This window comes from Nerophis lumbriciformis, linkage group LG03 (assembly GCF_033978685.3).
Source record: "Nerophis lumbriciformis linkage group LG03, RoL_Nlum_v2.1, whole genome shotgun sequence".
In the NCBI taxonomy this organism is placed as follows: Eukaryota; Metazoa; Chordata; class Actinopteri; order Syngnathiformes; family Syngnathidae; genus Nerophis; species Nerophis lumbriciformis.
Genome location: NC_084550.2, coordinates 8385809 through 8404255, shown reverse-complemented (window position 1 = coordinate 8404255; position 18447 = coordinate 8385809). Strand labels below are relative to the sequence as shown.

Here is an 18447-nt window from a genome sequence, read left to right as displayed (position 1 = left end):
AGAACCCCTTGCAGTTGCTTGTTTTCATTCAGAAAAATCTACCTCCCACACGTGATGACAAGGAGAAAAAGAATTAGCCCACTCTTTGAACTTCATCTGTTGCACAAATACACTAATAGTCTGGACTGAGTGAAGCTGTTTTATTTATGTTTTGTACCTTTTTTCCCCATGCACTTTAAAGGAGGGCTGTGTTTTATACTAGTCTAAACTCAAGCAGTTTTATTAATGTTCATGCACTTTAAAGGATGGCTGTGTTATCTACCGTATTTTCCGCACCATAAGGCGCCCTGGGTTATAAGCCGCGCCTTCAATGAACGGCATATTTCAAAACTTTGTCCACCTATAAGCCGCCCCGTGTTATAAGCCGCATCTAACTGCGCTAAAGGAATGTCAGAAAAACAGTCAGATAGGTCAGTCAAACTTTAATAATATATTAAAAACCAGCGTGATGTGGGCGCGCATGGAGTCGTATATCAACATGGACGGAGCTGCGTGAAAAAAGCCACCCGGCCTCTTCGCGTAAACTTACCTTAACCACTCGCTCATCTTTTCTTCATCCATCCATCCCTTCGAGTTAGCTTTTATGATGACGCCGGCTGGAAAGGTCTCTTTTGGCAAGGTCTTCCTTTTGAATATCACCATGGGTGGAAGTTTCTGGCCATTAGCATGGCAAGCTAGAACCACAGTGAAGGATGACTTCTCATTCCCTGTGGTGCGAATATTCACCGTACGTGCTCCCGTTGTATCCACAGTGCGGTTCACAGGAATATCAAAAGTCAGTGGAACCTCGTCCATGTTGATAATGTTCTCTGGCCGGATCTTTTTTTCAGCTATCTTGTTTTTACAATATGCACGGAAAGTAGCCAGCTTTTCTTGAAAGTCTTTAGGCAGTTGCTGTGAAATAGTAGTCCGTGTGCGGATGGAGAGATTGCGTCTTTTCATGAACCGGAAACTTGTCGCTTAGTAGGAGCCATTTTGTGGTCTTTACAGATGTAAACACACAAAGGAAATGAAACGTAATATCCGCGCGCTTCTTCTTCTTCTACGCGGGCGGGTGGTTGCTTACAGTAGAAGAAGAAGCGCTTCCTGTTCTATGGGGGCGGGTGCTTACCTTGGCGGTTGCTTGCGTAGAAGAAGAAGCACTTCCTCTTCTACGGGGAAAAAAGATGGCGGCTGTTTACCGTAGTTGCGAGACCGAAACTTTATGAAAATGAATCTTAATATTAATCCATATATAAAGCGCACCGGGTTATAAGCCGCACTGTCAGCTTTTGAGTAAATTTGTGGTTTTTAGGTGCGGCTAATAGTGCGGAAAATACGGTACTAGTCTAGACTGAAGCAGTTTTATTAATGTTCATGCACTTTAAAGGATGGCTGTGTTATCTACTGGTCTAGACTGAAGCAGTTTTTAATTTTTGTGCCTTTCTTGTTTTTATTTGCACATTTTTGTTACTCATACGAATACGTTAAGAACAGAGTAGAATGAGCCCAGTTTATAGTATACTCTGGAATGAAGCTGTGTGCCTTCATTGTTTTTGTAGCTGTTGTTTTGAGTCATGTTTATAAAAAAAAAAAAAAAAAAGCACTTTGTGAAAGTCAAAGTTACCAGTGTTTCCCACAGTTGTAGTGGGTATCAGGATTATTTCAGGGAGAGCATGTCCCACATTCCAAGCTGCTGTTTTGAGGCATGTTAAAAAAATAATGCACTTTGTGACTTAAATAATAAATATGGCAGTGCCATGTTGGCACTTTTTTCCATAACTTGAGTTGATTTATTTTGGAAAACCTTGTTGCATTGTTTAATGCATCCAGCGGGGCATCACAACAAAATTAGGCATAATAATGTGTTAATTAATTAAAACGGAAGTAGTTTGTTGCGGGAAGTCGGAAGTGCGCTTCTGTGGAAACGGAAATAAATGCACCTAAGAAAGAAGTTCCGGTATTGCTTGAAATGACAAATACGGTAAATATTGTACATATTACATATTGTTATGAATGTGTCTGTTACTACATTGTATATATACTTGCAGCGTGTATATAAAATGTTTATGGAGGGCTATGAAAGCTACAATGATGACTCCCGGTTTTTTTATCAGTTTTAAAATATTTGAAAAAAATACATATTGTCAGATTCAAACACTGATGACATCTATTAAACAAGACAAGAGGCAAATAATTAAACAGAGACAGAATTCAATTTGGACTCAATATATTGAGGAGAGTCGCCCGGACATTGTATCCTTCTGCAATCTCCAGCACGCTCTGCCAAAAGATTGTATGCCTCCTTCTTTTATTTTGGACCCTCCCCGACCACATGGCCACGGCTGTTTTCAAAGGACAAAGGTCGCAAAAAGTTCACAGAAAAGGTCGTAAACGATTCACAGAAAAGGTCAGTTCAAAAAGAGTTCGTAAAATAGTTCAAAAAGAGGTCCATAGAATAGTTCAAAAAGAGTTCGTCTGGAAATTGGGCAGATCCTGTCATATCTCCGCTTTGAAGTCCTTGGGCCAGAACAACATCCTTCTGATGATTACCATACATGAGAGAAAACAGAAAACCCTTCATGTGACTCTCCTCCCTTACACAGTGGAGTTTTACGAACCGTCTTCTTGGTAGGTTTCAAAGACAGCTCCCGTCCCCCTGCTAGGAACTCAATGTAATACAAAGTTTTTGTGATAATTTAGAAACAATTATTCCAACACATATGTGTTCCTGTCCCTCACAAACGTTGTGAATGATTGGCAAAATAAAATAAAAAGTTTAGTTTAAAAAAAAAACATGTTGTGTGGACGTGGCCTAATTTCTGTGCTCTTTAGTTCACATCACTGGGTTCTATCTGACAACAAGGATATCAAATTGACGCCCACAGGTTCCAGCTGACAGTGGAGGTGTTTGATTACATGGACGTCGAATTGAAGTTGGCTGAGACAGGTAAACAAAAAAAATTCTTCCAAAGACGGGAAACCCGAGCGGCAGCTCCATAGCGACAGTCTGATGACATTACCCATTCATAAAGTCGCCTCAACAAAGTATTTATGCACTATCATGTTCTGCTTTAGGAAGGGAGTTTCCGACATGCAGTTTACTTTTAGTTCCTGCTTCTTTCTTGTTTTTTCCCCCCTAATAAGTTGCATCTGACGAGGAAATGCTGCAATTAGAGGACATTAGTTAGATTTCCTCCAGTTGACTTGTAATGGAAGACGCCCAGCCCAGGGCGGGGGAGAAAATGAGCGAGAAAGTTGAAAAATGTAGAGGTTGGTTTATACAGCAGATCACACCCCCTATCCCACCCATTTGTTTCATTCTCACTTAAATAGAAAGTAGTTTGATGGCACTATCTTTAGGGGGGGAAAAACTGCTGCAGCTATGAATCCAAGAAACACTTGTCATTGTACTTAAAGTATTGGATTTGTTTACAGTCAACCCGTCCAAGAAACAGTTGATATGACAGCTCGTAGACAGGGCAGAAGGTTGTCACATGGGCGGCCTCCGTAAAAGATTGGGAAGAGGAGGGAGACCCACAAGTCATTTCACTCAATATTTTCTAGTAGGAAGATGTTTGAAATAAACGTGATGTGTAACTGCCAGGGTTGTAACGGTACGTGTATTTGTATTGAACCGGTTCGGTTCGGAGGTGTACCGAACGAGTTTCCACACGGACATATTAAGTAGCATAACGCACGTTGTGTAAACAATGCACACCGAGGCACAACACACGGCATGCTAGCAGCTAACGGGCTACGATAGGCTGACCATACGTCCTCTTTTCACCGGACATGTCCTCTTTTGCGGAGCTGTCAGGGCGGAGTTTCTTAAATGCCTCAAATGTCCGGCATTTTGAGTTAGGGTTGCGTGTATTTTCAATGTACGTTCAGGGTTAAGAAGGGGTTAAAAACAAAACAAATTGTGCGCGCAGCAACATTGGTGAAGGAGGGGCAGAGACAGAGAGAGAGAGAGAGTTACGATAAATGCGCATGCGTCGCCAGGCTCTGCTTTTTATCCATAGATTTATCAGATTTAATTTTTTATGATCTATAGCAGGGGTGTCAAAAGTGTGCCCCGGAGGCCATTTGCGGCCCACAGCTAATGTTTTAAAGGCCCACGGCACATTCTAAAAATACTATTAAAATAAACAAAAACATAACAAAAGTGAAATAAAAAAGCTTAAAGGTTAAATGTAATTTAGAAAAAGTTGCAATGTTGACTAATAAAACAAAGCTGTTTTTTTTTCTTTCAAACTGTCATTGCTCAAAACATAATATTGAATCAAAATCAATGTTATTATGAATTATTGACCTATCCAAGGTTCCGATTACTTCACATCAAATGTTCCACGGAGAAAAATATTTTTGGTGGAAGATTTTACAAATTTGGGAAATAACTAACCCAAAAATTTATATTTTGTTGTTTTCTTACTGTACCGAAAACGAACCGAACCGTGACCTCTAAACCGAGGTACGTACCGAACCGACATTTTTGTGTACCGTTACACCCCTAGTAACTGCACGTTTTGTAAGGCTAAAATTGTTTCTTAATGTGTAAAACTGGGTTCAAAACATGCCAATCACAGTGGTCTTGGAATGTTACACCCACGAATACAGTGGATCTACTGTAATAGAGAATACTGTATGCATACAGCATTTTTGAAAATGATGGTATTTTCAGAATAGTCTCTGTTAAAACAGTTAGCCTTTATAAATAATTTCAATTATGTAAATTAGGGATGCACAAAAAATTAATTCAGATCCAAATCGCAATTAATCAACCAAAAGCAGATGTTCTAACTTGTAACCTGTTTTTGAAAAAGTTTCAATATAATTTATACGAAATAATACATTGCGATAATCTGTTTGAATCATGAATCATGTTGAATCGATTCTGAATCAAATCATTGCCCCAAGAATCGAAGATTCACACCCCTAATATAAATTATATTGCCTATACTTCTAACCCTCATAAGGATAAGCGGCATGGAAAAGGAATAGTAGCGGTTTAGTTTATTACGGATATGCTGAAAAGTAAATTACATTAAAGTACTTGTATGTTAAAACTAGCAAAATTCCCCCATGACTAAAAAAGAGCAGGAAGAAGCAGAGTGTATTTAATTACATTTCTTCTGTGTTTTAGAAGTAACTGATATTTGTTCACATCCTGTGTAGGGCAAGAAAATGATAGAAGTGTAAAATATTTAAGTTAATACAGTTTGTAGATATTCAGCAATAAGAATAAAGTAGTAAAATCTAACTGAAACATTGTATAGTAATAAAATCCTGAAGTATAAAACACTACCTTTCCTATTCAAATAATAAAATAATTATTAAAAATGGAATTAGAATATTGTAAATGTACAGTATGCCAAAGGCCAATAATGAATAATAGTTTTGGACTGATAAATCATCGTAATGAGTGGATAGATGATAACCTTAAATCAATCAATCAAAACTATACTTACTGAACATTGCACTTTTTTGATGGACAAGCAAAAAAAATGCTTCATACCAATCCAGTCCAATCCACTTTATTTATATAGCACATTTAAACAACAAAAATGTTTCCACAGTGCTGAACAACAATATTCAAATATCAACCTTAGCTCCACCAATGACTGAATAAAAACAAAAAATAAAGAAATATAAAACCAATATAAAAACAATCTAAAAATAAATATGATTATTATACCAGTTTAAAGGATGACACACACATGCACACTCCGCCATTGACAATAACAAGACATGGCATGACACTGAGGCTGGAATAAAACACTGGAAAATACCCCAAATTAACGTTATCTAAAAATGTTTATAAATACTTTAAATAAATAATTAAAAAGATATGTAAATAAACCAAAAAATGGTAAATTATAAATGAGTTGAAAATAAATAATAGCAGACCATTATGGGTAAAATATACAAAGTTAAAATGGTAATTACATTAAATTCAAATAAATATGTTTTTAATTTATTTTAATTTAAAAATGTTTTCTCATTGAAAAAGAAACGTTCTGATGTTAGAAATTAAATCAAAATTGAGAAAAAAAACTATAGATTTTTATTTTTAGCCCTTTCTTAAATGTATGTATATGACAATAAAAAAACAAACATTTGTTAATCCTATTAAAATGATATTGAAGCTCTTTTTAAATGTGATTAATCCATGCATTTAAATGCTGACGTAGTGTGTGCTATGCGCTCTGTCCCCAGTGCTCCGACAGCTCAACTCGTCCATTGCCATCTCCTCGCTGACGTCAGGCCAGTGTCGCCTGTCACCGCTTGTGCAGGTCATCCAGGACTGCAGTCAACTCTACCACTTCATGGTCAAGCTGCTGTTCAAGCTGCACGCCTGTAAGGACCACAAATCACTCACAAAACACACGTGACTGACATCTGTTTTCTTTATTGTTGTTGTATATTCTGTACCAAGAAACTAGTCAGGCTTGTGAATTACCCTCAAGGTGTGTAATTTGATTGCTTTTTACACTTAAATTTGCATGAAGGAAGCATTTTTGAAAAATATGCAAGGTTAATTATGAGCAGTCATTACACCACAAGATGAAATATCAGATTTGTTTCACATGCCTCATTATTGTAATGCAGCCTATGCTGAATGATTTGTTGACACAAACACTTACCGCCCACTGCAGTAGGCTTACTTAACAAAATACATTTCTCAGGATATAGCTTTTCTTTCTGATATTTTTTGTTACAGCTCTTTTACTGGATCCCTGTACAGTATACGGGTGTACCAAATAGAAGGTCCAGAGGATGTGCATAAAAAAAAAACCTTAACCATTTACAGGTCCGTTCTCCTAAATTAAAAGCATAATTTCATGGATTTCAGGCCTCCCTGCTGACACTTTACAAGGACACCGGGATCGCTTCCGTGACCAGTTCCAGAGGTAAGTGTGCAGCAGCCTTAGCGCGGCTACAAGTGGTGTCAAGTGTTGCCATCAAAGAAAGCACACAACATCGCCACTCCTTTGAGTGTTCACATTATCTCTAATTGCTCCCGGGTCAGTCAACATTTGAGTTAATATCTGTGGCTGTAGTCAACCTCCTGATGTCATGTTTTTTTTGTTATCTAATGCCAGTCAAAGTGTGCCAACTTGTCAGAATATGGCCTCATCAAGGTGAGGGGCCTTATTTATAATCTAGAACAGTGGTCCCCAACCTTTTTGTATCTGCGGACCGGTCAACGCTTGAACATTTGTCCCACGGACCGGGGGGGCGTTTGGGGGTCTGTGGTATTTATTTTTTGTCATAAAAAAATACAATCATGTGTGCTTACGCACTGTATCCCTGCAGACTGTATTGATCTATATTGATATATAATGTAGGAACCAGAAATATTAATAATAGAAAGAAACTCTATATTGATATATAATGTAGGAACCAGAAATATTAATAACAGAAAGAAACAACCCTTTTGTGCAAATGAGTGTGAATGAGTGTAAACGGGGGAGGGAGGTTTTTTTGGGTTGGTGGTTGGGGACCACTGATCTAGAATAAACTTCCACGGGCTCTGACACAGGAAAGCAGCTCACAAGCCGATGATATCGACATGGCCACACAGGCTAGCGAGTTCGTTGCTATAAATAGTTTGTCTGCGTTAGCCCTTTTTTGTCATAAAAAATACAATCAAGTGTGCTTACGGACTGTATCCCTTGCAGATTGTATTGATCTATATTGATATATAATGTAGGGACCAGAATATTAATAACAGAAAGAAACAACCCTTTTGTGCAAATGAGTGTGAATGAGTGTAAACGGGGGAGGGAGTCTTTTTTGGGTTGGTGCACTAATTGTAAGTGTATCTTGTGTTTTTTATGTTGATTTAATTAAAAAAAATATATATATATTTTTAATTTTTAAAAAAAAATTGTATTTCTTGCGGCCCAGTACAAATCGATCCACGGACCGGTACCGGGCCGTGGCCCGGTGGTTGGGGACCCCTGATCTAGAATAAACTTCCACGGGCTCTGACACAGGAAAGCAGCTCACAAGCCGATGATATCGACATGGCCACACAGGCTAGTGATCCGTTCGCTGCTATAAATAGTTTGTCTGCGTTAGCCCTTATAATAACAATATCACTAATCATTGGTTAATGTTAGGGTCATGAAATATAAATGAAGTATTGTTTGCAGAATTTTGGAGGGTTATTTATTGGGGTTTATGGGTGGAATAGAAGACCTCCCATCGGCTCCATTGTAAGCAGACTTTTATTTACGCTTATTTACGATTTAGAATGCGTTTAAAAATATATATACATCCGTCGTCTTGTCTTTCATAATGATTGTGAACAATAGACAAAATTCCAAATGAAAGTGCAGTTCACCTTTAAAGGGGAACATTATCACAATTTCAGAATGGTTAAAACCATTGAAAATCAGTTCCCAGTGGCTTATTATATTTTTCGAAGTTTTAAAAAAATGTTTACCCATCACGCAATATCCCTAAAAAAAGCTTCAAAGTGCCTGATTTTAACCATCGTTATAAACACCCATCCATTTTCCTGTGACGTCACATAGTGAAGCCAACACAAACAAACATGGCGGAAAGAACAGCAAGCTATAGCGACATTAGCTCGGATTCAGACTCGGATTTCAGCGGCTTAAGCGATTCAACAGATTACACATGTATTGAAACGGATGGTTGTAGTGTGGAGGCAGGTAGCGAAAACGAAATTGAAGAAGAAACTGAAGCTGTTGAGCCATATCGGTTTGAACCGTATGCAAGCGAAACCGACGAAAACAACACGACCGCCAGCGACACGGGAGAAAGCGAGGACGAATTCGGCGATCACTTTCTAACCAACGATTGGTATGTGTTTGTTTGGCATTAAAGGAAACTAACAACTATGAACTAGGTTTACAGCATATGAAATACATTTGGCAACAACATGCACTTTGAGAGTGCAGACAGCCCAATTTTCATCAATTAATATATTCTGTAGACATACCCTCATGTCAGCAGGCCAGGGAAGCTAGGGTCGATATTCTTCTCTTGATCATCTTCGGTGTGAGCCAAGACATCCAGGGGGTTTAGCTCGCTCGTCTGCGGGAACAAACTGCCGCCATTGTGTGCCGTGCTACCGAGGTCCTTTGTCCCTGAATTGCTCACACACTCCGGCAGATTCAATGGGGGTCTGGCGGCAGATTTCTTTGACTTTATCGTTGGAAATGCATCTGCGTTGAGTGTCGCAGGATATCCACACATTCTTGCCATCTCTGTCGTAGCATAGCTTTCGTCGGTAAAGTGTGCGGAACAAACGTCCAATTTCTTACCACTTTCGCATCTTTGGGCCACTGGTGCAACTTGAATCCGTCCCTGTTCGTGTTGTTACACCCTCCGACAACACACCGACGAGGCATGATGTCTCCAAGGTACGGAAAACAGTCGAAAAACCGGAAAATAACAGAGCTGATTTGACTCGGTGTTTGAGAAAATGGCGGATTGCTTCCCGATGTGACGCCACGTTGTGACGTCATCGCTCCGAGAGCGAATATTAGAAAGGCGTTTAATTCGCCAAAATTCACCCATTTAGAGTTCGGAAATCGGTTAAAAAAGTATATGGTCTTTTTTCTGCAAAATCAAGGTATATATTGACGCTTACATAGGTCTGGTGATAATGTTCCCCTTTAAGTTCTTTTATAATTTGTCACCATGAAACATCGGAACATACCATGAATTGATTAACGTGGACCTCGACTTAAACAAGTTGAAAAACGTATTCGGGTGTTGCCATTTAGTTGTCAATTGTACGGAATATGTACTGTGCAATCTACTAATAAAAGTTTCAATCAGTCTATCAAAACACGAAACGTATGACAGAGAATGCTCTGTCATGTTTTCAGTTTCAGGAAGTTACACCCTTTCTAATCGCCCGCTTGCAATCACATTATTTGCGTTCCAGCTATATAATTGCTGTGATTGGAGTATTCACACTACTGTTCTCAAGACCTCTTGTTCTTCCATTTGTCCCGCAGCCTGAAGTCGTTCTTCAACAGAGCCAGAGAAATGCACTACTTCAAGAGGCTCATTCAGATCCCCAAACTGCCTGACGTAAGTCTCTCGTTGAGTCAGCTCGCATGTTTCAACCAGAAACTTGGTTATTTTTGCTCCCTACGCTCTCATCAATTTCTGTCCATCGCCTTCTCAGTCACCACCAAACTTCCTGCACGCGGCTGCCTTGGCCAAGCACGTGAAGCCCGTGGTGGTCATCGGGGACGACGACGACGGAGATGACGACGACGACGATGTTGAGACGCTCATCGACATCAGTGACAGCCCGCAGCAGGCCAGCGTGCCGCAGCCCGACATGTTTGATCAGGCTTTCGGGCCGCCCAACGGGGCCTTTGACGACAGGTATTGAATATCACTTCCTGTCTGCTGTTATTAGAGATGCGCGGTTTGCGGACACAACCGCGGAGTCCGCGGATTATCCGCGGATCGGGCGGTTGAAATAAAAAAAAAATTAGATTTTATCCGCGGGTCGGGTCGGGCGGTTGAAATAAAAAAAAAATTAGATTTTAAATAGATTCAGGCGGGTGGCAGTTAAACCAATTCGGAAATATATATACATAGTTAAATGTTGTTACCCACATACGAAAAACGAGCAGGCACCTGCAGCATATGCCACAACAGAAGAAGAAAAAAAAAAGAGATGGACACTTTTACGGAGCGGAGAAGGGCTACTGGGAGCCGTAGCTTAGGCGATCCGCGAGAAGGGCCCGACGCACGTCCAGGGTCACCACCGCGCCTACCGCACCGACACCCCGCCTCGTCCGCCTTCGTTGCGGCCGGCGTCACGCGCAGCAGGTAAGCAGCTTACCTGCCCGCCACCCCCGTGGCCGGGGGCTCGTAACAGGGGTCACTCCGCGTGCTCCGCCCGCGCAGCTTACCTGCCCGCCACCCCTGTTGCCGGGGGCACGTAACAGGGGTCACTCCGCGCGCAGTGCGCTCACGAAAGGGGTGGGGCTCACCCTGGTTGATATAGACAGCAGGACGGTGGCCATGGAAGTCGGAACCCGCTAAGGAGTGTGTAACAACCCACCTGCCGAATCAACTAGCCCTGAAAATGGATGGCGCTGGAGCGTCGGGCCTATACCCGGCCGTCGCCGGCAGCGAGACGCGCTTGGAGGTGCGCTCAGCGCGGCTCCCATATGATTGCGCACTGGTGTGCGTCTGGGCCGTGACAGCGTGGCACGCGAATGTCTGTGCTGCATTGGATCAGTCTCCTTTCTTTAACAGGCAAAAGCTTTATAACCTCACTCATGCCTTGCATCGTCTATATTAGATATATAACAACGGGCGGGTGCGGGCGGGTGCGGTTCTGATTAAATGTTAGATCGGGTGGATGGCGGATGGTTGACGACTTTCTGATGCGGTTGCGGATGAAATAATTGCCTATCCGCGCATCTCTAGCTGTTATTGATACACCAACCTGAATTAGTTTGAATATATCTATTTTTTGTTTTACCTGCATAAAAATGAGAACTCTTGAGACATTTTTAGAATAAGAGAATACATTTCCTAATGTATCATTGTAAAGAAGCTGTAATGATAAGGGTGTAACTGTACGTGTATTTGTATTGAACCGTTTTGGTACGGGGGATTCGGTTCGGTACCGAACAAGTTTCCACATAGACATATTAAGTAGCGTACCGCACGTTGTGTAAACAATGCACACTGAGGCACAACACACGGCATGCAAGCATCGACCGGGCTACTACAACATGCAAAAGCCAGAGCTTTAAGACCCTCCTGCAACGTAAAGATCTCCCGTTTGGGAACATTTCGGTTTCGCGGTGCGATACAACAATGGATAACATCGCTTCAACGAAGATAAAGACAAACAAACACAGCTCCCACCGCATTCAAGCAGCCTCTCCTCGGCGAGTCAGACAGGGCTAAAGCAATAACAAATGCCGTTGGTGTTTTTATAGCAGCAGATTTAAGATTTTGACCTACTTCTATGGTGGAAGAACAATGAGCCCATATATCCTCTTACTGCCAAGTTAGACAGGCACTACCTCGCCATGCCTGCTACCTCCGTGCCCAGTGAAATGGTATTTTCCACAGCTGGAGACATTTTAACTGCAAGCAGGCCTGCTCTTTCTGCAGACAATGTGGATACACTGATTTTTCTGGCAAAAAACATGAAGATTGGGTGAAAGTCACCAGGGTTAAAGGCTGGGGAGGAAAAAGAAAAGTCATTTTATTTAATCTGAGCAACAACTTGAAGCAGTTTAATGTTGCACTTAATATGTGGAAATGTTGCAATTTATATGTAGAAAGGTTTTGTTAAGAAACCAATTCTGAGCCTTATCTTATTTAGTTTTTATTTTATATATGTTGACTGCATTAACCCTGGCAATCGACCCTGTGTGTATATGTATGTTATTATGTTAAAAGGATAAAGCCATTGTTTACAAATTTTGGTAAATAAATAACCAGAAAATGTATATTTTGTTTTTTTCTTACTGTACCAAAAATTAACCGAACCGTGACCTCTAAACCGAGGTGTGTACCGAACCGAAATTTTTGTGTATCGTTACACCCTTATGTAATGATGAGTGTTTTCCCCTACTCGGCCGCCACAGATACATTTCAGTTGCCACAAACAACTTAGTCTTCGTTCAAACACATAATAATCACGCCCCTCTCGATACTGTTTCAAAAAAGCAAATAGTCTTTTAGTGGCCTTGACATTAAAGCACATATTGGTTTTATTTGTGAGCAGTGGGGCTACTCTGGGCCCTTCCCCCATTTAAAACACTCAAAAGCTGTTCAGTTCTGTTGTAGTTAATTTGTACTTCTATACATATTTTTTTACTCACTTTTTGTGAATGTGGCGAATTATGCGAATTAGACTATCATTACAACTAGAGATGTCCGATAATATCGGACTGCCGATATTATCGGCCGATAAATGCTTTAAAATGTAATATCGGAAATGATCGGTATCGGTTTCAAAAAGTAAAATTTATGACTTTTTAAAACGCAGCTGTGTACACGGACGTAGGGAGAAGTACAGAGCGCCAATAAACCTTAAAGGCACTTCCTTTGCGTGCCGGCCCAATCACATAATATCTACGGCTTTTCACACACACAAGTGTATGCAAATCATACTTGGTCAACAGCCATACAGGTCACACTGAGGGTGGCCGTATAAACAACTTTAACACTGTTACAAATATGCACCACACTGTGAACCCACACCAAACAAGAATGACAAACACATTTCCGGAGAACATCCGCATCGTAACACAACAGAACAAATACCCAGAACCCCTTGCAGCACTAACTCTTCCGGGACGCTACAATATACACCCCCCGCTACCTCCTACCCCCCCAACCCCGCCCACCTCAACCTCTTCATGCTCTCTCAGGGAGAGCATGTCCCAAATTCCAAGCTGCTGTTTTGAGGCATGTTAAAAAAAAATTATGCACTTTGTGACTTCAATAATAAATATGGCAGTGCCATGTTGGCATTTTTTTCCATAACTTGAGTTGATTTATTTTGGAAAACCTTGTTACATTGTTTAATGCATCCAGCGGGGCATCACAACAAAATTAGGCATAATAATGTGTTGATTCCAGGACTGTATATATCGGTATCGGTTGATATCGGAATCGGTAATTAAGAGTTGGACAATATCGGAATATCGGATATCTGCAAAAAAGCCATTATCGGACATCTCTAATTACAACATCCTTCACTGTACTTCACTCCACTCACCCACCACTGCCACAAATAGATTGCATTCCTGCAGAGACAGTCCTCGATGATGCGGGCTTGCTCATGGATTCAACAAACGTTTTTGATGTTGTGTCCAACAGAGACCTCCAGATAGAGACCCTGAAACGGGATATGGAGCAGCTCAGAGCAGAGTTGGAGAGGGTGAAAGCAGAGGTGAGGAATAATAACTGCGATTCAGCGTTATCTGTGTGCACAGGGATCTTGGCCACCTGTTGGGCGGGTGTAAATGCTCTTCCTCCTACATGGAACGTGTCAACTATGACTGTCCAACTTGTGTGTCATGCTTCCTCCTCTTGTATTGCTCATTGCATCATTGTTTAAGTGTTTGGAAAAAAGCGATAGCAATGTTATTGCGGTTTAAAAGGTAGAGCGGCCAAACAGGAAACTTGAGGGTTCCTGGTTCGAATCCAGCTTCCGCTAACCTAGTCACTCCTGTTGTGTCCTTGGGCAGGACACTTCACCGACCTTGCTCCCAGTGCCATCCACACTGGTGTAAATGTAGCTTAAAGGGGAACTGCACCTTTTTTGGAATTTTGCGTATTGTTCACAATCATTATGAAAAACATGACAACACAGGTATTTTTTTTTAATGTAATTTAACTCGTAGATAAAAGTCTGCTTACAGCGAATCCAATGGGAGGTCCTCTTTTTCGCCCATAAACCCCAATAAAGTCAAAAGTAAAGTACCAATGATTGTCACACACACACTAGGTGTGGCGAAATTATTCTCTGCATTTGACCCATCACCCTTGATCACCCCCTGGGAGGTGAGGGGAGCAGTGGGCAGCAGCGGTGGCCGCGCTCGGGAATCATTTTTGGTGATTTAACCCCCAATTCCAACCCTTAATGCTGAGTGCCAAGCAGGGAGGTAATGGGTCCCATTTTTATAGTCTTTGGTATGACTCGGCCAGGGTTTGAACTCACAACCTACCGATCTCAGGGCGGACACTCTAACCACTAGGCCACTGAGTAGGTGGCCTAGTTACTAATAGATTACCATCCAAAAAGTAAAAACATTTCGTGACTTGAATATTAACCAATTGTTTGTGATATTGTTATAAGCGCTAATGCAAACAAACAATTTATAGCAGCACCATGACCACTAGCGTGTGTGCCTACATTGAGTGGTAAGCTGTTTCCTCGCTTCCTTTGCTCGTCAAACTGTATTGTACAACGTAAATCATGGCTTTTACCTGGATAGTGTCATGATCTGTGGTGCGGATCATGTTTTTGTTATTTTCTGTTAGTTTTAGACTCCAATAGTTCCTGTTTTTGTGCACCCTTGTTTGTTTTAGTTACCATGGCGACTTATGATTTTCACCTGCCTCTGGTGTTTCCAATCTAGAGACATTATTTAAGCCTGCCTTTGCCAGTCAGTCGTCCTGGCGTCATTGTTTGTTTCATGCAATGCCATAGTTTATGCTGTTTGTTTACCTCATGCCTTGCCAAGTAAGTCTTGTTTGTGCCATGCCATAGTCCATGCTAAGTGTTAGCCTCTATGTTTCCTGCGTTAAGTTTTTTTGTTCTTTAGCTTCTCGTGCGAACGGAAAGCTTTCCTTTGGTTTGGTTCCGGTCTTTTGTGATGTGTAGGATTAATTGAGGAATAAATCATGTTTTTACCTGCACGCCTTGTCCGGAATAGTCCGTTTGCATCCTGGGAGAACAAACCTCGCAGCAAGCTGCGACCCCCCTGTCGTGACAGATAGTAGAAGAATGAGTATGTAACCTGAGACGTTGGTACACTTTAACAGCCAATTTAGACTCGTAAATGGCGAGAACGACACGAAAAGACGCTTGGTTCAACACCCCTTTTCTTTGCAAGGATTACAAGTAATTTTTCATCTAAACGGGACTATGACAAGATTCTATCAATCGGCATCCTAATGACAGCAGACATTGCACATTAAGTGATGTTGTATTATGTTTGTTGGCTCTTATTAAAGTTTGCAGTGAGCAATAATCAGTGATGTAGTGAGAAACAAAAGCGAACGTTGTGATGCGTTTTTGAAATGAATGCTTAAAATGATCAAAATTAGGGATGTCCGATAAAATCGGACTGCCGATATTATCGGCCGATAAATGCTTTAAAATGTAATAATGGAAATTATCAGTATCTGTTTCAAAATTATCGGTATCGGTTTCAAAAAGTAAAATGTATGACTTTTTCAAACGCCGCTGTGTGCACGGACGTAGGGAGAAGTACAGAGCGCCAATAAACCTTAAAGGCACTGCTTTTGCGTGCCGGCCCAGTCACAAAATATCTATGGCTTTTCACACATACAAGTGAATGCAATCATACTTGGTCAACAGCCATACAGGTCACACTGAGGGTGGCCGTATAAACGACTTTAACACTGTTACAAATATGCGCCACACTGTGAACCCACACCAAACAAAAATGACAAACACATTTCGGGAGAACATCCGCACCGTAACACAACATAAACACAACAGAACAAATACCCAGAACCCCTTGCGGCACTAACTCTTCCGGGATGCTACAATATACACCCCCCGCTACCCCCAACTCCCTAAACCCCCCCCCCAACCCCGCCCACCTCAACCTCCTCATGCTCTCTCAGGGAGAGCATGTCCCAAATTCCAAGCTGCTGTTTTGAGGCATGTTAAAAAAAAGAATGCACTTTGTGACTTCAATAATAAATATGGCAGTGCCATGTTGGCATTTTTTTTCCATAACTTGAGTTGATTTATTTTGGAAAACCTTGTTACATTGTTTAATGCATCCAGCGGGGCATCACAACAAAATTAGGCATAATAATGTGTTAATTACACGACTGTATGTATCGGTTGATATCGTAATCGGTAATTAAGAGTTGGACAATATCGACAAAAAAGCTATTATCGGACATCTCTAATCAAAATACATAAATATTAAATGTTATTAATGTGCTCGTTACTACATTACTTGTATACTTACAGCATGTCTATAAAACTTAATGGAAGTGTTTTAAGGGCTTTTATAGGCAGAATAGAGCGACTTTCATAGGCTCCATTGTAAGCTGACTTTTGACCGCATTTATTTAATATGTAGAATGCATAAAAAAAGAAAAACATGCAGTATTTGTTCTTGTCTTACATAAGGATTGTGAATGATAGGCAAAATTTTAAAAAAAAGTGCAGTTCCCCTTTAAAATGTATGGGTTTCTCAAAGCACTTTGAGTCACTAAAAAAAAAGCGCTATATAAATATAATTCACTTCATTATGCACACCCGTGTTTGTCCTCTTCAAGGCCCAGCGCTATATCACGCAGCTCAAATCTCAGATCAACAGCTTGGAGGCAGAGCTCGAGGAGCAGCGGGCGCAGAAGCAACGTGCGCTGTTGGAGAACGAGCAGCTCCGCATGGCGATGGAGGTCGCGCGCCGCCGGAACGCAGAGCACGAGAACTTGCAGAGCACCTTCATAGAGGCTGATCGTAAGACTCCTTCAGTCCACAAGCGGACACTGGACAACTGATTAGGGAGTGCGCCCACTGTAATGGTTTGTGTTTGTGCGCAGAAAGATCCCAGGCCACAGAGCAGCGCTACAATAAACTGAAAGAGAAGCACACCGAGTTGGTGGCCAGCCATGCGGAACTACTTCGAAAGGTACACACAACACTGAAGACTTAAGTCCACCAACATACCGTAGCATGAAGACTGTTTTAGCACTATCTGCACTATTTTAGCTAGTCTTATTATTTGAAATGCTGTATAAGGCTAACCAAATGTCCTGTTTTCACGTCCTTTGCTGGCTGTTTTTTTTTAGGAAATGATCAATGTCCAGTTTTAGATCATTACATTATACACTTTAGGGGAGAGATTTTTTGTTGAAGATGTATTTTTTTGTATAATTAATTTTTTTTTAAGGTATTTTTGTCCAGTAAGACTTAAAAAGAAAGCTAATATTTTCTTACCGGCCAATTTGTCTAAAACAGTGAAGACATTTTTTTATCATTACCGTATTTTTCGGAGTATAAGTCCCTCCGGAGTATAAGTCGCACCGGCCGAAAATGCATAATAAAGAAGGAAAAAAACATATATAAGTCGCGTTTTTGGGGGAAATGTATTTGATAAAAGCCAACACCAAGAATAGACATTTGAAAGGCAGTTTAAAATAAATAAAGAATAGTGAACAACAGGCTGAATAAGTGTACGTTATATGAGGCATAAATAACCAACTGGTATGTTAACGTAACATATTATGGTAAGAGTCATTCAAATAACTATAACATATAGAACATGCTATACGTTTACCAAACAATCTGTCACTCCTAATCGCTAAATCCCATGAAATCTTATACGTCTAGTCCAGTGGTTCTTAACCTGGGTTCGATGGAACCCTAGGGGTTCGGTGAGTCGGGCTCAGGGGTTCGGTGGAGGTCAAAACACACCTGACTCATCGTGTAATTAAAAACTTCTCCCTATCGGCGTATTACGGATACGGCAACAGCAGAAGTCAGACTGATTTGCAGGTGTGTAATTTGTTGTGAGTTTATGCACTGTTGGTTTTGTTCTTTGAACAAGGTGATGTTCATGCACGGTTCGTTTTGTGCACCAGTAAAAAAAACATGGTAACACTTTAGTATGGGGAACATATTCACCATTAATTAGTTGCTTATTAACATGCAAATTAGTAACATATTGGCTCTTAACTAGTCATTATTAAGTACTTATTAATGCCTTATTT

At 40.8% G+C, this 18447-nt stretch overlaps 1 protein-coding gene across 1 annotated transcript in view; it reads left to right on the top strand.

The window, feature by feature from the left end:
- hip1rb (huntingtin interacting protein 1 related b) overlaps window positions 1-18447 on the top strand; it is an 84121-nt gene that overhangs the window by 33099 nt on the left and 32575 nt on the right. Inside the window, exons 7-14 of the mRNA XM_061932945.1 lie at window positions 2868-2929; window positions 6199-6339; window positions 6836-6893; window positions 9984-10059; window positions 10157-10362; window positions 13840-13912; window positions 17011-17194; window positions 17278-17366. Of these exons, the coding sequence (XP_061788929.1) occupies window positions 2868-2929; window positions 6199-6339; window positions 6836-6893; window positions 9984-10059; window positions 10157-10362; window positions 13840-13912; window positions 17011-17194; window positions 17278-17366 (889 nt within the window). The remainder of the gene's footprint in view (window positions 1-2867; window positions 2930-6198; window positions 6340-6835; window positions 6894-9983; window positions 10060-10156; window positions 10363-13839; window positions 13913-17010; window positions 17195-17277; window positions 17367-18447) is intronic.